Source organism: Panthera uncia, assembly GCF_023721935.1.
Source record: "Panthera uncia isolate 11264 chromosome B2 unlocalized genomic scaffold, Puncia_PCG_1.0 HiC_scaffold_24, whole genome shotgun sequence".
In the NCBI taxonomy this organism is placed as follows: Eukaryota; Metazoa; Chordata; class Mammalia; order Carnivora; family Felidae; genus Panthera; species Panthera uncia.
The window spans coordinates 84,387,061-84,408,993 of NW_026057580.1; the positions used below are offsets into that span (position 1 = coordinate 84,387,061).

A 21,933-nucleotide genomic window follows, 5' to 3' on the forward strand; every position below is an offset into this window, starting at 1 on the left:
ACCTTTTGAAAATGAAAACAACTAAAATTAATCATAAATTTTCTACCAGATTACGTAAGTGGATATTTTAATTTACAGTACCCAAAGTTTGTTTCCCTTTACATTCCAACCTGTATTAGTAACACTGGAATAGATTTTATATAATATTATCTAAATGATGAGTTAGGAAACTGGTCTGCAAGACAAAGCAAATTTATGAGAAAACAATAGCAAAATCTCACTTAGTGGAGACTACAACAGGGGCAGCAAACTGAATTAATAATGTAGTCTGGGTTTTATAATTTGAGGAATGGTAGTTTTGTTGTTGAATGAGGCTAGAAAGAGCCTGGAACTGGTTTAATCAAAATGTAAGTTTAGAAAAAAAAAAAAAACACTGGCTTATATATGCAAGAGTTGTAAAAAAAAGTTTATAAATTTTCTTTTAAATAAACTAAGTATTAACTTTGAAAAAAAATTATCTAAAAGAATAGTAAGATAGATACAAACTATAACGATGCCTGACATTTCCCCTATCTTTCCTTCCTACCACACTTCTCGATTGAAAAACTTATACTAAAATAGATAATCAGGAGCACCTGGGTGGCACAGTCAGTTAAGCATCTGACTCTTGATTTCAGCTCAGGTCATGATCTTGCATTGGTAGGATTGAGCCCTGTACCCAGCTTTGCGTTGAGAGCATGGAGCCTGCTTGGGATATTCTCTCTCTCTCTCTCTCTCTCTCTCTCTCTCTCTCTCTCTCTCTCTGCCCCTCCACTGTTTGTGCTCTCTCTCTCAAAATAAAATAAGATAAAATAGATAATTATATCTTTTTATTGTTCCATTATGTTCAAAAAATTGAAACAAATCTCCACAGCATAAAAGTTAAATTTTAAATAAAAACAATGGCATCGGGCTCCTCAGTGGCTCAGTCGGTTAAGTGTCAGACTTCAGCTTAAGTCATGATTTCATAGTTTGTGAGTTTGAGCCCCACGTTGGGCTCTGTGCTGACAGATCAGAGCCTGGAGCCTGCTTTGGTTTCTGTGTCTCCCTCTCTCTCTGCCCCTCCTCTGTTCACATTCTGTCTCTCTGTCTCTCAAAAATAAATAAACATTAAAAAAAATAATGTCACTCCGTTTTGTTTTTCCTGTGAAGAGCCATTATTTTGTTCACATACTCCACGAAGTTCAAAAAAAAAAAAACTGTCTTTGAAATGGAAATGGAAATGGACAAAGAGGTCACACAAAAATTCAAGTTGTACAGGAACTTGAAAGCCCAAAAAAAAAAAAAAAATCCAATTAACTATCAAAGTCAGCAGACCAAATAAATGAAGAAAGAATGGAATTTAAATTGTTGTGTATACTTTTCTTATACATGATGTGTGTTAATAAATGGTACAGCACTGTCAGAAACATCATTAAACGGATTAGAAGGAAAAACTTGCATTTTCTGTGTTTAGGTAGGAATCCTGCCCCACTACAGGGGCAGGATTTTCTTTAATCTTGGTACATGAAGATGAGCCCATTAAATGTAGGCTAAATAATTAATAAAGAGGTACGGAAAACAAGGAAGCAGAAACACGTTAATTCAGACTCAACAATCTGGGCTGAACGCAGGTGAACGAGCCAGCAAAGAGCTGGCATCCCTTCTCCTGCTCTTCAAAGCATCTGTCCTCCCCAGTCCCCTTGGATAAAACAAACTCCTAAAAAAACAAAAAGTCATAAATTGAACAAACACTGCCCAACTCTCCTTACTGCTCATTATGTTTTCAATCCTCTATTAAAAGAGAAGTGAATTAATTTCATGGAAATCGTTCTCAAAAGAATTAGTGAAGGGGCACTTGACAGCTCGTGCTACTCAAACAAACAAACAAACAAAAACAAAAAAAACACGTATGATTTAGTAGAACAACAAGAGACTTCTGTCATGTATTTGCGGTAATTATTGTGTAAACATTCAGGACTCTCTTCATTTGTTTACATTTATTTACAAACTGTAAGTTTCATCAATGAATCAATACAGGATCTAAAGGAAAAGTAAAGCAGACATTTTATAATAAAAGCAAATCACCACCAGGACACAGGGAGAAATCATCCTCACAGGCTTATAAGTTTTATGAAAACAATGACTATAATAACGTGGGAGGTTTTTTTTCCAAACCCATTTGGAGTACTTTAAATGAAACAAATAGGAAATCATTAAGATTAAACATCAGCAGCAAAAGGCCTCTTTGTTAATAGCCTATCAAACAGAAGGTATTCAGACAGTGTAAAAATGAGCCAAAGTGCCTGTGTCAGGCAATTACTGTTGCCATAACTAGAATAAGCCTATCTAGTTGTGACTAAATTCAGAAGTCACTGATATGGCTAAGGTCCAAACTTTTAATAGCAAGATTAAATTACTAAAGAGGAAAAGGAGGAATAATTTTGACCACTAAGTAACCAGCAACTTAGTCCATGCATGAAGTAAGGAACCATTTGTTTAGCACTGGATCAAATATTAAGTCAAACTTAAAGATGACAATTATCTAGCCTACTGTCTTAAACATGGTAGACACCCAACAATGATCTTGTCTTTCTTTCTACTCCCTCCAGTCATTGATTCATTGCCTTACAGCCCTATTTACATTGTCAAGTATATAGGTTTGCCTTCTCTGTACAACTGGACTGAGAAACAGTAATTGTTTCATTCACAGATAGACACAGTTACTTTTCATTCTACCATATGTCTCACATGTGCTATCTACAGAGGGTATTTTTGTAGGTGGGACTGACATAAAGCTCAAGAAAGATACATTAGGATACTCTGGCTGCATAGAATATTCATCTAAAAGTTGCTTAAAAATAGTTTATATTTTTAGTATTATTGTTGTCATTAATTTTTGCCTGAGGTAGGATCCAGACTCCTTCCATACTTTGTTCTGTTACCCTCAGTTTATCTCCTTCCTCGCAGTTGCAGGATACACGCAGGGCCATGCAGCCTACTGAACAGACCTCTTTCCCAGAAATCCCCAGCAGACTGGCCTCATAACTCATTGGTCAGAGCTGGGTCATATGGCCACTCCTTCCCGCAAAGGAAGATAGAAGAGTAAGTAAGGTGGGAGAGAGTCCTGTCAATGTGCAAAAAAAGAGAGGAGAGTGAATACTGACTAGATAATATCAGCAATATTGTTATACAAGATGATAAGCCAGGTCATTTATAATGCTTGTAAATAAAGAGGTTCTAGATGTAATATATATCTAATGCTATGGACTTAATTGTGTCATTCCCCCAACCCCCTTTCATGTTGAAGCCCAAATCCTTAATGTCACTGTATTTGTACAGATAGGGCTTTTGGGAGTTAATTAAGGTTAAATAAGGTCATAAGGGACCCTAATCTGATAGGACTGGTGCCTTTACAGGAAGGGAAAGAAAAGCTATCTATCTCTTTCCAACATGTGAGGACATAGTGAGAAGGTGGCCATCTACAAGCCGGGAGGGGAGCTCTCACCAAGAGCCAAAGAAGCCAGCACCTTGATATTTAGACTTCCCAGAATAAGAGAAATAAATTTCTGTTGCTTAAGCCGCCCAGTCTGTAGTACTTTGTGATGACAGCCAAGCAAACTAATACATCTAGGAAAGAAAAATCTTGCCACCCTTCTTTCTTCAGTGGGACTGTACATGGTTGAATGAGTACTAGTATAAACTGGAAACATTCCAAGAGCTCTTTTCCTCACTCTTTGAATGGATGGTTCATGAGCATGCTCCTACTTCAGCCCCATCCCCAAAGATCAATCTTTTAGAGACTTTTTATTTAAGTAAACAGTCACTTGGTTTAAATCCTAATCTTCTTAGATCCAAAGTCAGCAGTATCTCTGGAGTGTAACAATCATTCTATTGCCAAAATATCAGCACAATACATGTTAACATAAAGCTTTAAAAAGGAGGCAAAAAACCAGAAAATCCCATGCCTGTCCAGTTCTTACATTTTTTTCAAGCCAACAGAAAATGTTAAGAAAATGGGTTACAATACAAAAGTTCAGTGTTTGTTTCTCAGAGAATTAGGGAGGAAAAAGAAGAAAAAAAGACACATTCTGCTATATTATCACTTTCCAATTTCTGACCAAACCCCTGTAGTTTTCATCACGCATCATTTTTGTGATTAATGATGTGCACCCAGTTAATGGAAAACAGCAGATTAGGTTTCCACTAATAGTGTTGGAAGTTATGTCTGTCTGCTTCATTTGGTAACAACCTCACTGTTCAGTAAGAAACTAATGGATGTAATCCCAGAGCAGAACTGAATTTTATGCATACAAGACAGGTCAGATTTCCAGACTGGAAAAAATAACACTTTTAGAGGTGTGCTGATCTTCAGTTGAAATTTAACACTGAGATAATGCCTCATAATGTTTTGGGTGTTTTTTCCTTCTTTTTACTTCTATTTAGTGATCAATTTGAAATCTTACAGCACTCAGTTGAGGCCTATAAACATAGGTAGAATTAGCAACTTGTAACCACAGCAAATTAAAAAAATATATAATATGAAACTTTGTATAATTAGTTTACTGAGCCGAAAAGACATTTATTGCTCTGAAGACACAGGTAAGAAAAAGTTCCTTATATATGAGTATATCACTGCAATGCTTATATCATAAGCAAAATTATGTTTGCCTGTTCGCTTTCACTACATAAAGTGTTGGCTCCAAATAACTGCAGTTTAAGAAAAACAATGTGGTACAGTGAAAAGCATACTAATCTAAAAATACAGGAATCAAGAGACAAGTCTGGATTAAAGTCCCATTTATGTCTCAAATTACTTTGGAAACAAACCTATCTGTTGTTTTCATTTTCCCCACTATATTTTACATTTATCTCTCTTAAGTCATTTAGCAAATACTATATTGTCTCAAGTTTTATCTCTGTGTATTTCACATTTCCCATCTGGACTAGGCCCCTTAAGGACAGACCCCACATCTGATTTACATTTTTATTTCCTCTAGTCCCCAGCTAGAATGTAAGCTTCCGGAGAAAAGGGACTTTGCCTGTATGTCCCCAGGGGTTAGCATGGTGTGACCTCATGTTAATAAGCTGTCAAATAAGTAGACATTTTAATAAAAACAAAACATGAGAAGAATAACACTAAGGAGGAGGAATGAATCGGCAGAGCACAGAGAATTCTTAGGGCAGTGAAAATCCTCTGCATGATGCTACAGTGACAGATACATGTCATTATACACTTGTCTAAACCCCTAGAATGTATGGCACCAGGAGTGAACCCTAAAATAAAATTAACAATGGACTTTGAGTGATTATTTCGTGTCAGTATGGGTTTAGCCACTGAAGTGAGTGTACCATTCTGGTGGGGGATGGTGAGAATGGGGGAAGCTATGGCATGTGTGGGGACAAGGGGTATAGAAGAAATATCTGTACTTTCCTCTCTTAAAAAAATTAAGTCTTGAGAAAAGAAAAAGAAAAAGAAAAAGAAGAAAAGGAAAAAGGAAAAGAAAAAGAAAAAGAGCATGCTTTCAAAACAGAAGAAAATGCTGGGCACATATGAAATCCAATGTAGAGCTCACAAATGTTTCATTTACCCATCATGTTTATCTATCTTTTGGCAAACACATACTCTGTGTCAGACACTTTCCTATATATATAATATATATTGTATATATTCACTCACCTAATACAGCAACCCAATAAATAGATAGGTATTGTTGTCATCCTCATGTTTCAGAGAAGAAACATAGCCAAAGAAATTAAGGAATAGATTTAAGGCTGTACAACTGCTAAGGCACAGAGTCAAGATTCACCCAGGAAGAACTGGCTCCAAAGTCTATGAGCCTATACTGATCTTTGAGGTAACCAAAATTCATAATTTCACCTTTATTTCATAATTTCATATGTATAATTTATTTTTCCTTTCTCAAATAAGAGTTCGTGTTTCTTAGGGTTAAAACCTGGTATCTTCTCATTATTAAATAGCCCACAGCATAATCAATCTCCTGTTCAGGCATCTTCTATGTAGGCATCTGGCAATATGGAATTTCTAGGAAGGGGAAACCACACTGAAGACATACTACGTCTGTTTCAGATTTTTACTTCAACAGAAAAAAGGAAAAGAGAAGGGCCAGCTTGTAAAGAGGTTTTTTTGTTTGTTTGTTTTACCTCACTTCCAGGAGTATGATTTTTATATAAATATTATCCTATACTAATTAAGGTAGTAGCATTCTGGAGCAATTTTCTTTTTGATTGTCATTGATGAAGTTGATGATAAGGAGTATATTGGAGGGATAATCAGATAGCGATGGATTAGGCCAATAAGAGATAGGATTCTCCACTAGAAATACAAAAGAAAAGGGAATTTTAAAAATCAGAAGGTTAAAAACTTCCTCTTTAAGAAGTTCTGGAAAGTGTAAAATTGAAGTTTAATAAACTGTGGAATGAGGAAGAACAGTTTCTATGCATATCATAACTCTACTCAATCTAGAGTCTAGGGAAAAAAAAATATATATGCAGTGTTTCTTTAAGAATTAAAAAGTAGGTAGGCTTGCAACATAGCACAATGCAATGGCTACATTTTAATTTTTAAAAATCCAAAAAGATTCTACGTTAAGCAATAATCAAAAGTTTTTCATGCTATTTCCTAATAGCAAAAATGCTACATAAAGAGTTTACGTTGTGCTGGTTGTTTCTAATAACCTAGTGTACAGGTACAACTAGGTATCTAAATGACAGAATCAATGAAATCATCAATCAAGTAATTTATTGAGCACTAAGCACATGAATAAAAATTATTCTACTCTGTTTTTTGCTGTCATTGATTGTGAAGTTTTGCAGGTTAAGGAAAACAGATGTGGAAGAAACATAATCACTTAAGTAGTGATCTATTGCTCAAATTTCAATCTGCAAGAAAGAAGCATTTACCTATAAGTTCCAAGTTATGTAGTAATCTTTTTCTCTGACAAGAGCTCTCCAGAAAGATCTCACTGGCCAGGCTGGAACTTCCACAGGCACTTTTTGCATAGCTTGCTTAAAATAACCTAAGGAGCTTTGTCATGCAAAGAAGACTGAACAAAAGAAGCATCCAGTTCTCGATTGTGTAACTCCACATTAAAATTAACCTTGCAGAAATGGTGCCATAAGAAAATGTTACCAGTATCAATGACTCAAAGGCAGATCTTGCAAAAAATAAGAAAAGGTAATTATATGTATACTATTTCTCAGTTGTGAAGGAACATTAGCATGATACCTAGATATATTATTTGTTGGATTTATCAAAATCCACTTTTATGTTTTCCTTTAAAGATATAACTAACAATTTGATTCCTTAGAGAACAATCTATATAGATAGCAAATAGCAAACACTGTTGAATACAGGCTGGCTGACTCCAGAAACCAAATTTTTGACAATTTCACTAATTTGTTATTTGGGCTTAAATTTATTTTAAGAAGGCTGAATCCGTTGACAGTTCTATTTGGCTAAATCAGCTTTTTCTTTTCAGTGTTAAGCTCCAATGACAGTTTCTAGTGAAGTCAGTGTAATGACAATGCGTTGTGAAGGTGACCCAGCCAATGATGACCCACTGTTATCAGAGATGAGCCCACTGATCTTGCTGCTAGTGAGTTAGCATCAATTTCATACACTTTCAGCCATGCACCTCCCACATGCAGCCCTCCTAGAGCTATGGGCCCTGGAAAAGCAGAGAGCTCTCCTAGACCAAAGAACAACATCCTTCAGTTCAGGAATAACGGAATCAACTAGTACCTGATGAAAATCCATTGAAATTCCAATTGACACATAAATTTGAACAAAGAACCTTACCTGTGGAACCATACCTAGGAAGTAAGAGGCTTTTTAATAAAATAGAAAAATCAACACACGACAAAGCAATTAAAACAAGGTATTGTGTTCCCTCCCCCAAGAATAAAGACAAGTTTAACCTGAATGTTTAACCTGAATTTAAAAATATTCATTTTTAAATTTTTTTTTCAACATCTTTTATTTATTTATGGGACAGAGAGAGACAGAGCATGAACGGGGGAGGGGCAGAGAGAGAGGGAGACACAGAATCGGAAACAGGCTCCAGGCTCCGAGCCATCAGCCCAGAGCCCGACGTGGGGCTCGAACTCACGGACCACGAGATCGTGACCTGGCTGAAGTCGGACGCTTAACCGACTGCGCCACCCAGGCGCCCCAAAAATGTTCATTTTTAAAAAGCAGAAATGAAACTGTTCTTAGCTTATAAATGACTCACGGATCAAAATAAAATATACTATCTATCTATATGTATATATGTATATCTATATGTAGATAAGTTTAAATCTAAACTTATAAGTTTAGAAGTTTAAATCTAAAGACCTAACATAAAAGTAAACTTTCAAGAGTTGGTTTTCTGTATCCAGGGGCAGGTTCCCCAGCTATTGAAAATATAGGGTTCTCATGAAACTTTTCATAAACCTAAACAGGATAAAGTGAAGAAGCCATTACCACTAATTTATATGGAAAAAATTTTGAGTGTTCCCAGACCCAAAAATAATCTCTTAGCCTTTTCAGATACCTTCGGACACATCTTGCTAACAGATGCACTAAATAAATTCAGATAAAGAACAGATGCTCACAGACACAGTTCAAAGATATGGTGGCTTGATGCTAAGATGCTAGGAAGGAGCTTGGTGGGGCCCCTCACGCAGCTGGGTGGTGTGCTGCTTCCATAATGGCTAGCTGCAAAAACGAAGTCTGAGTGCTATTTTAATTTTTCACCTTTTTTCATAAAAACAGAAATCTAGGGCACCTGGGTTGCTCAGTCAGTTAAGTGTCTAACTACTGATTTCAGCTCAGGTCATGATCTCCTAGTCCTGAGATTGAGAGACTGAGCTCTATATGGGGCTCCACACTAAGCATAGAGCCTGATTACAATTCTCTCTTTTTCCCTCTGCCCCTTCCTTGCTCATGTGTGTGCCCGCACTCTACCTCTCAAAAAAATAAATAAAAATAAACAAAAAATGTTTAATAAAAATAGGGCGTCTGGGTGGTTTAGTTGGTTAAGTGTCTGACTCTTGATTTCAGGTTATGATCTCACCATTGATGAGAAGGAGCCCCGCATCAGCCTCCATGATGACCCTGTGGAGCTTGCTTGGGATTCTCTCTCTCCCTCTTGCTCTCTGCCCCTCCCCCACTCACACTTTCTCCTTCTCTCTCTCAAAAATAAAATAAACTTTAAAAAGTAAAAATAATAAAAAAATAAAAATAAGCCACTCCTGTTCTTTTTTTTTTTTTTTTTTTAAAGGCAGAAATCCTCTTTGGATTTCTTTTGGTTATCATAATGGTTTACTAAAACTCTACTTTAGTAAAAACAAGGTGGCATAAGGCAATGTTTCAAAAAGTAGGGGAAATCTACTGAACCTAATGGAGAAGATTACGAACAACTCTCCAAACTGGTAAATGATCTTTTTTTTTTGTTAAACCATATAAAATCAGCCTCACAACACATGACGTAGATATTGATATCATTTGTTACCTGGTTTAATCATAATTAAATTAAGTATTTCTGGCAGAAAAAAAAAAGACATGTGGACTTTTCTTTTTTGTGTTTGCTTATTTTTAAACTCCATGTAACTGACAAAAATGTAAACAATTATTCAAAACGCCTCCCCCTTAGATGACATAATTCATGAAACACTATTTTATGTATTTTCTTAAATGTTGTTGTCAGGAAGTCAGCAAACCAATCCAGTTTGAAAAGTGCACTCAAATCAAAAAGACTTTTTCTTCCTGAACAGACACATGGAAGTATGCGTTAATAAGTAGTTCGCTGCCAAACAACCAACACGTTTTGACACTAAAACTACGTTTTTTTCTGTATGTGGAAATGCTCTCTCTACTTTGAAGGTTTTGTGCCAATGTATTTCAACATTTCCTCAAGAATAGGGCTAGAGGAGGGCGAAAGAGATCATCTCTTATTCCAATGAGCTAGTGCTTTTCTCTAAGTATTACATACACAGTGAGAGCCAATGACATTAAAGCATAAACCAGGAAAGGTCAGATGATTACCTGATATTCATTGGGCCAAAAGGTGCTCACTGCTAGTTCAGCCCGAAGCCAATCTCTACCCGTGAATCCAGTCACATTCCAAATTGGATTGGCAAGAGGTCCTTTATTCACCCTAACTAATATGTTCAAAGTGCCAGGATTCAACCCCTTCTGGCTATATAACAGGTAACTGAAATCAATACAGTGAGTGTCGTTCTCCTTCATTGTAGGCAGCTGAAGTCGGGCTTTTTCTCCAGGGTCATGATCTGAAGAGTCCACTATCATATAGGAACCTGAAATGACATTACATATAATAAAGCTAAATAGACATGTAAGCAAAAGGGAATATCTAATAACAGAAGAAATACTAAAAATAATACCAATCTATTTTGAGCATTAAATTTAATTCAGAAAGACTGGCTTCCAGAATGGATCCATAGAAAGATATCAAACAAGTAAGTAGGTGAATTCAATTTTTAGTAACAGATATTGTTCAAAGTACATAATACGCATTAATTCATTACTCTTTGAAACAGCCTGTTCATAAATTACTAAACTGAGGTACATTTAGTAGCTTATCAAAGTCAAATAGACTAGGTAGAGCCTGATTCAAATCCAGATCCCACCGTAAAAGTCTCCAGTCTTACTAAAAAAGATCTTTTATTACTAAACAAGCAAACGAACAAGAGGAATACCTTACTGGCCTGGTTTACATAGGGGGTACAGGCTTCCTTCTCCCTATCATAACACCATTGCAAAGAGATGGGTTAACTTAGAGTGCAGACAAAATCACTTCTGATTGCAGATTCCCAGATCATCATTTATAAAAGTGGGGTTTTTGCAACGTACTAACCGCATTGAACTTAAGTTCAGGGAATAAGGATACTTTGCAGTGTAAATCTGAGGACAGAAGTTGAAAATGTCAAATGTTTAGATCTGAGAATCCGACACATAGTGGATTTGCCTACTTGGAGCCTTGCCCACCAAGCATTCAGCTAATCACCATTGCTCTTGGCCCCAATTCTGCCATAGTCCCTGCATATGCTCCCTAGAGCAGAAAGAAACCTGGCTTGAAAATACTAGTCTAAGTCCATTCCCTTTAATTTAATAAATGTTTATTGGTTGTCTGTAGCAGGGAGGTACAGGGCATAAGGAGCCCCAACATCACAGTTCCCCCCTCAAAAACAGTCTTAGCACTAAGTATAAAAATGGGTCTTATACATCAGCTGCTACTACTAGTAGTCCAAGGACCTCTGCAGAAAAAACACCAGTTTTTTTTTTTTTCATGTCACTGTGGATTTTAACAATTATACCTATCACCAAAATGGAAATATACCTATTTGTCACATTTCAGGTAGAACACAAATGTTATTATAATTTTTCCCCTAGGATTTCATTTTAACCAGAAATATTAGGTGTAGTGTTACAGAATCCAGTATTAAAAGGAAGACACTTGGACCTTTCTTCCTGACCAATCAACCCTGTTTCCTGTCCTAAAATACAGTAATTTTTACATAACACACCAAATACTCATTGACTACCAGTCTAACTAGTTCAATTAACTCCAAAAGCAAGTTCAAATCATGGTAGGTAAGAGGACTTTTTACTACCTAAGAAACCAAAATTTCAAATCTGACCAATTGCCATTCTAGAGTTCAGAACTCTTGTAAAGATTTCACATGATGACACTATCAGTTATCAGGCAAAGTATGGAATAAGCTTACGCTAGTGACAGTAACTGACATTACTTTCACTACATTTTTGTCAGTTTTCATTTTCTTTCATAACCTGGAAATCCTTTTAATTTTTCTTCCTGATTCTCACAGATTGCATGCACATTAACAGAATAAATTGGTCATGTATATTTTTGGAGAAATTATGTCTTTTTTTTTTTTTTTTTTTTTTTGAACAGGATATCCTGGATCCCAACCCAATTTATATAAGCAGGATGTTTCTATTCTTGGTTATACTCACATTCTGAGGTCCATGCCTGATCTGCCAAGATGTCTTTCAGACTCACCATAAGCAGAGCAGACTACTAATCACTTTTAACTAAAACCAGGCATGAGATCTTAGATAAGTTATTTAATGTTTTGGGGCTTCAGCTTCTTCACAAACATGTGACCTACTTCTCCAATGCTAGATCAGTTTTGTTTTTTTTTTCCCCAGTGACATATGATGGCAGTAGTAGATTTAAATTATTTTACAAGTCTTCATCAATTATGCCTCCTGATTGTCAATTTCTTTTTTTATTTAAAAAAATTTTTTTTAAGTTTATTTATTTTTGACAGAGTACGAGCATGAGCTGAGGAGGTGCAGATAGAGAGAGAGGGAGACACAGAATCCGAAGCAGGCTCCAGGCTCCGAGCTGTCAGCACAGAGCCTGATGCGGGGCTCTAACTCACCAACTGTGAGATCATGACCTGGGCCCAAGTTGGACGCTTAACCAACTGAGCCACCCAGGCACCTCTGATTGTCAATTTCAAAGTAGCACTCTCTAAATGACTTACAGGCTTTCAAATCATTATTTCCTTCCATTATAAAATAAGCTTTGGCATAAAATATGCTTTGTCATACATCTTAATTACATAGTGTGATATTTACCATTAAGACCATTTAGCAATTTTTACCCAGCTGCACTTTTAAGCTATGATAATGTTCTTATTAAGGAAATGGGATGAGCACAGTATATTAATTTATAGGAATTACCAATTGATCATTAGAAAAGACAAAAGTCACAAAATAAAAGTTTGTTCAAACTATTCAAGCATTTCAAGACAAGTTAATTTTTTTTTTCAGTGCCGATATTTCATTTCCATAGAATGTTCTTGCTAAATAGGCTTCTTACAATGCTACCTGACTACTGCTACATTTTCCGAGTGTTATGAAATAATATGCATTTATTGCACAGTTCCAGAAAGGAAGAAGCAAGCAATAACACCAAAAAGCCAATCAAATACTTCTGCCAAGTGATTTCATACAGTGGCAATTTACCCAGCAGGTACCATGGAGGTAACTGCCTATTTGACATAAGAGTTACTTCCATCATCCCAAACATATAGAACACAATGCTATTCTTATCAACTCCTAAAAATTACTTCTACAGTCTCCCAGAATAACTGGCTGCAACACTTAGCTTCAGAATATTCTATAACATGCATTTTCCTCATTCTTTATGTCCTAATTTAAGCTTATTTACTATAGTTCTGTCACCAGCTAACTAATCCCTCAGGTTTCTAATAAGCATTCAGTTCTATTTAGTTGTGATTTAACTATCTCCAGACTTAATAATGAAACATCTGTGTCATACATATATTATGTACTAAATTTTAATTGATGTAATTTCTTTAACATGGCCTTACAAATATTCCTTACATTCTCTTGAGCAACGGAATTCTCAAATATATCATTTAAGACATAAAAGAAAAACTAAGCTTATAATAATATTCTTTTTATGTGTAACTTTTTTGGAGAGCATTTCGACAATGAGAATCAAAAACCTTAAAAGCGATAGATCCCCTCTGCTGGTGATGACAAATAGAAGAATGTAAATTAGATAAACAATTTGTTTCTGTACAAAAATATAGTTTTTAAAAAAAGATATCCATCTCATCATTATATTATTTAAAAAAGAGAAAAACAGGGGACCTCACTGGCTCAGCCAGTAGAGCACACGACTCTTGACGCCCATTGGGTGTGGACATTACTTGAAAAAATCTTTTCAAAACTTAAAATAAATACAATAGAGAAAACAAAAGTATTTTAAACATCCAATAACAGGCAATTTGTAAAATTATGGTAAATCAGTTTGATGAATAATTATGCAGTAATTAAAAACAAATTACTAAAACCACTGGATGGAAGATGTTCACAATATGCTAAGTAAAATAGGCAATTATAAAATATTAAAATAATTTAAAATATATATATATGTAAAATAAATACAATTGTGTATGTGTTCATTTATGTACACATAAACATGCACATATGACTGGAACAAAAGAAAATATAGCAAGTAGTTAACTATATTATCAAGGGGAGCTATAAATGTCTTCTGTTTTCTTGTTTTTATGTACGTTCACTGAATGTTCTATAATGAACATGCATTAGACTTGTACTTTACAAAAAGAAAGAGAGACTATGTGAATACTATCTTACCTAAGTAACATCAAATAAACAATGAGAAATATTTAGGAAACAAACATAGCTATTTGCCTTTCAAAAATAAATCCTATTTGCATCCTACAGATTAACAGCACCTTGGCTTTCAAGAAAACACAATACAAATATCAGAAACTTCTTACCTCAATTCATTAAAGGAGGGCAGTGAGTACTTACACTAAATGCAGTCTTTACTTAAAAGAATAACCAAAAAAAAAGTCCCATTTTCCTAAATGCCATAGTCTAATATCTAGATGAATAAATAATGCGCTATGAATTTTATATATTAATGAAAATTTTATCTTTGAGATACACGTCCAGGAATAGCATTAACTGAAAAAAATATAATAAATGATAAATAGGTTTCCATACTTCATCCAGAACTCCATTATATCCTTTAGTAGACTAACATAATATTTTATTAAGTCAATTCTTATTCAAAATCCAGTGAATGTGCCCTATTAATTAAATTGAGAGAGGGGTGCCTGGGTGGCTCAGTCGGTTGAGCATCTGACTTCGGCTCGGGTCATGACCTCACAGTTCATGAATTTGAGCCCTGCATCGGGCTCTGTGCTGACAGCTCAGAGCCTGGATCCTGCTTCAGATTCTCTATCTCCCTCTCTCTCTCTCTGCCCCTCTCCTGCTCACGCTCTGTCTCTGTCTCTCAAAAATAAATAAAATGTTAAAAAAAATTTTTTTTAAAGAGTTTTAAACTGAGAGAGAAATGTCCACTTCTCTGGTTGGTACTGACAACCTTCCATGAACTTGCCCCCAAGCACCTTTGCCAATTCACCTCCTACAACTTCTCACCAGGTACCTTCTCCAATCTGACAGAGCTCTCACTATTTTCTCCCCATACCATGCCAGTTTTCTTCTCCAGGAGAAGAAGGCTCATGCCTCTGTAAGAAAGCGTCCCCTCCTCCCAACCCCTTGCCAATTCTGACCCATTGACCTTCCTCAGCCCCCAGTGCATGTTTAGCTCTTCCTGTCTTGAAGCTTTCTGATACACGGTCTGCCTTTCTAGTTGTGGCCCTTAATTGTGGACTGCGTTTGTACAAATTTTAAATAATTTATATGGGTATTGTTTATCTCCCTCAGATGAGGGATAGAAAGCTAATTTATTCAGAGTCCCATCAGAAGAGAGAAGCCACACAGAAAATGTAAACAACAAAAGTATACGATAACAAGTATAAACTATGAGATGCAGAAACCCTAAAGGTGTAAAGAGAAGCCTAAAGAGTAACCACAATACCCAAGGAAGGAAAAAAATGTGGAAAAGGGAGGGAGTTTACTCAGAATCAGATCCCCTTAAAGAAGACGTAGTTTTGCAGCATAATGGATGGCGAAGAAGTTTGCCGGGTCACTCAGGCCAGAGCTAGTACCCAAGCAGGACACACTCCCATGCATCAGGGTGGCATGAGGTCGGGGGTGTGTTGTGTGCATGTTGAGAGGGCCACGGCAAGGTCACCAGGCCAGGGCTGGGGCCACAAGCACACAGAGACTGCGTGCCCTGTGCACATCACAGGGAAACTGCCAGCTGTTCAGTATTAGCATGAAAAAAATGAAAATAGAAGCACAATTCAAACAAGAGTTAAAACACCTTCCTGCTAAAATCCCTTCGGGACCGGCTACCAACAAACTACCAAACACTGTGTGACAAACTACATAGAGCAACACTGCACTAGCTATTAAGGAGAAATGCTTAAGTGGTCAAGCTCCACTATCACAGCGTAGATATTAAAGGGTGGATTCAGAGCTGCAAAAGCAACAAATTGCAAATGGGCACAGCATCGAACAAGGGCCTTATATGTAGTAGAAGTTCAATAAATACTTGCTAGTAGGTTATTTGGATGAATGAATAAAGGGGAGGGAGACACAGACTAGCTCTCAAAATATAACAACATATAACTGCTGAGACAGTACCAGTTTTACCTTTATGTGAGAGAAATTATCAGAAGATGTCAAACAGCAGCAAAAATGAAACAAACAATTGAAACTGGTTTATGCTGTTTCCAGACAGAATCATTTGATGAAAGAGTATAATGTTTTGGAAGGACGCACTTAACATTTTTATGAGAACCACTCTTGTGTATATGAAAAACTCTCAAATAAAACAAAGGTCCTCAAATGTTTTAGTATCGGGACCCCTTTTACACTCTTAAAAATTATTCAGGACATCAAAAAGCTTTTGTTTCTGTGAGCTCTACCTGTCAATATTGACCATATGAGAAATTCAAATTACGAAGTCTCAAAAAAGATTACTAATTCTTTTAGGATTAACAATAACAAATCCATTATATGTTAACCTAAATAACATGTTTTTATGAAAATTACTGTATTTTTCAAAACAAAAAATAGTATGTAGGGAGCGCTGTTTTACATTTTTGCAAATCTCCTTCCTGTCTGACTTAATAGAAGACAGCTTCATTCTTGTTTTTAATTCTCCATTCAATCTGTTGTAATATCAGCTATCATGTAGCTTCTGGGAAATTCTACCATACACTCATGAGAAAACGAGAGACAAAAAAAGGGAAAACAATATCTTAGTGCTATTATGCCAATAGTTTTGAGCATGTTGATCCATAAAAGGGTCTTAGGGACCCTGGACCCATGCAGAGAGACAATATATATTAATATACACAATTCTTTTTATCTTTATGCTCTAAAGAGAATATTATCAGTGCTTTTATTTATATTGAGTCTACTTCACTCATCCAGTCTCTTCAGGGTATAAAGATGTACTAAATGAAATGAAAGTTTTTCCTGGAATGATAGATGGCTGGAGAATGAAAATCAAAAATGCTGAATTTTTGTACACCAATATATAGGGTGTATCAGTCAGGTGTCATCAGAGAAACACAACCAACAGGACACGCGCACACGCGCGCGCGCGCGCACACACACACACACACACACACACACAGAGATTACATGGAATTGGTTCACATGATTATGCAGGCTAAGTGATCCAGACCAAGGATAACCAAGGACATAGTTCCAGTTGAAGTCCAAAGGCTTAATATTCTACCCTAATAAGAATTGTTGTGTGTTCTGAAGACCATTCTGAATAGCTACCAAAGCACCAACACAATGTGCAAAAGTTCTTTCTTGGCACTGAGTGAGATTTTCCTAGTACAAACAAACAACAGGCCAGAAACTGTTGGTGTGGAAAAACCAGAGACACTATACGGTAATATAGTTCTATGCCCAGCCAGTTTAAGAAGCAGTAATCAGGATATCTGGGAAGAGAGAAGAGTGACAACTGAAACTGTGTTTTGGGGGTTCCAGCCCATCCAGGATGATGGTTTTCTTTGTGGTAAAATTAATGTCTCTTACGCATTTCTGTTGCTATTCCCATTGTGCTAACGACAGTGCCATTGCCCTATTTTTCTATGTTTTAGCTTCTCGTTACCTTTTTTCAAGCTTCTTCCCACCCCGTGTTTCTTCATCTGATTAGGTGGCAACATAATATACCAAGTGACTAAAACTAAGAACCTAGGAATCAGTTTGATTTTTTCCCCTTCCTTTACTTGCCTCTTGTAACCCATTAGCAATTTCTACCCTCTCTACTTCCAATCTATTTCCTCAATCCATCCATTTCCCTTCATCTTCAGTAGTTTATCAAACTCCTATCATCTCTCAGGAGGATGACTAGAACCACTCCTAATAGATTTCCACACTAGCAGCCCTACAATAGATTTCTACAGACAACCTGCTTAATTTTTTTCAAAACATACAATTGATCTTTTTCATCTCTACATTGCAATGAGAAGCAAATCCAAACTCTGTACGCAAGCCTATCAGCTTCAATATAATCTGGCCTCTGCCTTCCTCTCTCACATTATCTCCTACCCCCTTCTTCCCTAACTCAACATGCTCCAGATATAGTGGGCTTCCTTCTGCCCATCAAAAATACAATCTGATGACTGTCTCGCGTTGGAATACTCTCTACTCCACTGGATTATTTTCATTGTTCAGGTCTTATTTCTAACAACATTTATTGGTGAAGCACTCCTTTGTCTGTTAACCAAAGTAGTTCCTTCTAAGATTCTTTCTAATGTGTATTCTTTGTTATTTCCTTCACAGCACTTGCAACTTACTGCTTATTTGTTTACTTGAGTGAAAAACGGCACAAAAAAATCAGTTTTCATGTATCTTGTTCATCTAAGAATCTAGAACAGTATCTGGAGCATTCAGTGTGAAGCTGAAAGATTTTTATGACAAAATCCGACCACTATTTATTAGTGTTTCCTGTTCTGCATATCCATAGCCCTTCAATAATGCTCTCCTATCTATCAAATACACAATATCTACCTGTGCATCTCCTCAGCCCTAGTGTAAACTTCTAAAGATCAGAAACTTTTTTTTCCACCTAGGACCTAAAAGAGGGATTTTTTGCACCTGTAAACTTTTGGTGAATTCAACTGAAAGCAAACAATAAATAAAGAATCTCAAAAATGGTAACTGTATTGGTTTTATTTCAAATATTAAACAAAAGGAAAAAAAATCGTGGAAACTGAAATGACTTTAAACAATATTCTCAGGGACAACTGGGTTGCTCAGTCGCTTAAGCAGCTGGCTCTGGATTTCACCTTGAGTCATGATTTCATGGTTCATGAGATGGAGCCCCATGTGGGGCTCAGCGCCGATGGCATGAAGCATGCTTAGGATTCTCTGCCTCCCCCCCCCACTGCCCTTCCCCTGCTTTCTCTCTCTCTCTCAAAATAAATAAATAAACATTAAAAAAAAACCAACAGTGTTCTCAATCTTAATTCCTGAAAAGATTCCACCATTTTGGTAAGGTTGAGATAGGTGCCCTCACTTTTTTGCATGGTCTATTATTAATTCCACAAACTTCTACATTCTGCCTTAAGATTATGCCTCTCTTCTAATGGAGCTCACTCCCTATATCATATAGTTTGTTTCTAAAAGACAGACTGAGACACCCATTATAAAATGTCAGTGTGGGAAAAGTAAACTTGTCCCTCAGATTCCAATACACAGGACTGAACTTGCATCTTAGCAGAATTCTTTTTCCAACAACTTTTCTTTCCCTAAAATGTGCCTTCCATTGTCTTGGCAAAATATAAAACTGCTTCATTCACATTGTGCAGGAATAAAATTTCTTCTAATCCCTGAGAGTAACGGCTTTGTATTTGTTCTAGGTATCCAACTGAGATTCGAATCTAGAACAGCTTCTAAAACTTTCAGACACCACAAAACACTAAAAAGGTTTCACATAAAATTAGCACAACAGTTATCCTTCTTGGGAGACTAGCCTCCTCAGGGAGTTTATCAGCTACATGGTCAGGAGTTACAGGCTGGACTAAACACTGTGCTATAGTTGAACCTCCATCCCCTACATCTTAGAAAGTAGAAGCGTGAATCTACCTGGCCCCTACTTTGACCACCAAAATTTTCGTTTTCCTCTGTATGACACAGAAAACCTGTGCAGTATGATTATTAGAAGTGTTACTTTATATCGTCTGCCTCAGCTTTAGAAAAGGCTGCTTTTACAATCCGCTGTGCTTTTCTCTCCAGGGTCTTTCAAGACTCCAGTTTTCCCTACCTCCAGCCCATCTATTGAACTGCCTAGCTTTAACTTTTCTCTGTCTTAGTTTCCTTATCTTGAAATCCTTCAATCCCGGAGCTCCACTCTCAGGACTAAATGAGATTGTCTCCAAGACATGCCAAAGAACGCTGATTAAGCAGGTCCTTAATATTTGTTCCTTTGGAGATATTCATTCCTTTCTCCATCAGACAGTAGACAAAACCAAACTGGGAAATGTAGGTAAAGAACATTTTCAAAGGTAAAAAATGAGGTAAGAATGTTAAGGAGTAGTATACTCAAAATCTTCTAATTCAGAGGCACTTAACCTTTCTCAACCCTTCTGTAAATTTACCACCTACTAATCCCTTTTGTCCCAGTGGGTCAACTCTTCCCTTCCAGCTCTTTCCTTCTATGCCTCTCTAACCTTCCTTTCTAACTTTCCTTTTTTTTTTTTCCTGAAATCTCATGTAAATCTAGAACATTCTCCCCAGAAACACACATACCCCTTTAACTGACAACCGAAAAGGACCATAGAGCTAAGTTTAAGATCTCCTGTTCTAAGATTTGTCCAATTTCTGAAATCCTGGCACTCCTCCCATGGCTCTCACCCTACATAGCTTTTATGTTATGTGGTAATGAGATGTTTTAAGAAGCAGTTGCTAAAATGAAAAGCAACTTCAGAAAGAATAATCAGAGTTATACATTACCCCAAAAAGTAAGGAAGTCTTTGTCCTGTATCCAATTTTGTAACCATCACTTGCCTTTTCAAGGGAACCCAAATTGGAAAGAACAGTGAAAGGTAAGAGAAGGTTGTATAGCCTGCTGTCTCTGGAAACTGCCTAAAGATTAAACATCATACTATCAATTCCAAGTTTTTGTCTGGCTATACTATAACCCTGTTAGTAATAGAAGGCTAGAACTCAAGGTCAGTACAGAATGAGTGTACAGTGCTCTATATTTCCATATAAATAGATATTTCCAAGGTCAATATACTCTACTCCATAATCTCAGTATGTGTGAAGGTACCAAAACTTTATTTTAATATATTGGAAGAATCGGCTTTATTTTCCCTCAACATTAATAAGAGATAACAACTACTATTGAATAAACAATTGGCAAGTAATGGTCAATTACAGAAGAACTAAGGTTGAGCAAAGTTTCTCAACTGAGTTTTCAGGTTCAAGGAGAATCAAGCTATAAGAGCAGCTTAACTGGCAAACCAAGGAGTTGCTTCCTTTATCAAACTACAAGGACCACTAAAGTTCCTAACTATAATTAAAGATGCTTTGTAAAAAGCCCAAAAGTAAAGAATAACATATATTCCACTGTCATCCATAAAAAAGCATATTCCTAGCTGTGAAATGGTTAAGAATTCAGGCTCTGAAGTCAGAGACCTGATTCCACAGCCTGGCTCTGACATTCCCCACCCCAACCATCCACCTCTCCTCTATCATTTTACTGATGAGAATCTGAGGCCCAGAAGAGATGAGTATTTTAGATATAACAAAAATACTGTTTGAGAAGATTGTTGTGGGGATTATAGAAATGGGAAATAGCAAAGTAAAAACATGTTTTTACTTTTTTGTTGTTTACAAAGTATTATCTGAACCAAAAATCTGTCTACTTGTTTTTGAAAATAGTGCCTGTCTTAGAACCCAAGACAAAGGAAAAGAAAACCAAAAGAGAATGAGAGGATAAAATCTGAGAAAAAGTAAGAAACTGAGTACACAGAAATGAAGAAGAGAGTCCAAGTGAGAGGAGAAAAAGACAAACTGTTTACACTTTAAAATCTAAGATATGGAAAGATAAGAAAAAAGAGGGAAGAACAGAAAGACAAAGTGTTTACACTTTAAAATATAACATATGGAAAGATAAGAAAAAAAGAGGGAAGAGCAGGGTGGTAGGGTTTATATTTATTTTCTATCTCCCCAAGTAGCTTTGTAAACTATCCAAATATGATGAAAATCAACTGAGGCCTAGGAACTAAAAAGGTAAAAGAGAATGGTTTCATCACCTCAAATGCAGAGATTGGTGGTTTTGGTCACAAGATGGTTCATCATCTATAATTCAAGAATTTAATATAAAATAAAATAACACAAGACCCATTAATTAATTATTGGCTCTCCTGAGCCTGCATTAATTTAAGGTAGCTTTAGTGGAATTAGGGGTTCCCAACACTAGAGCAAAGTATAATACTGGATCCTATCACTGTACTCTAGGATAACCTATTCTG

The 21,933-nt window shown here is 36.3% G+C and overlaps 1 protein-coding gene across 2 annotated transcripts in view; it reads right to left on the minus strand.

Annotated features, from left to right (window-relative positions):
* The window catches only part of PTPRK (protein tyrosine phosphatase receptor type K), a 425,704-nt gene that overhangs the window by 341,544 nt on the left and 62,227 nt on the right, over nt 1–21,933 (minus strand). For both annotated transcript variants that reach the window (XM_049652962.1, XM_049652963.1), the window contains exon 2: nt 10,010–10,281. In XM_049652962.1, coding sequence (XP_049508919.1) covers nt 10,010–10,281 — 272 coding nt within the window. The remainder of the gene's footprint in view (nt 1–10,009; nt 10,282–21,933) is intronic.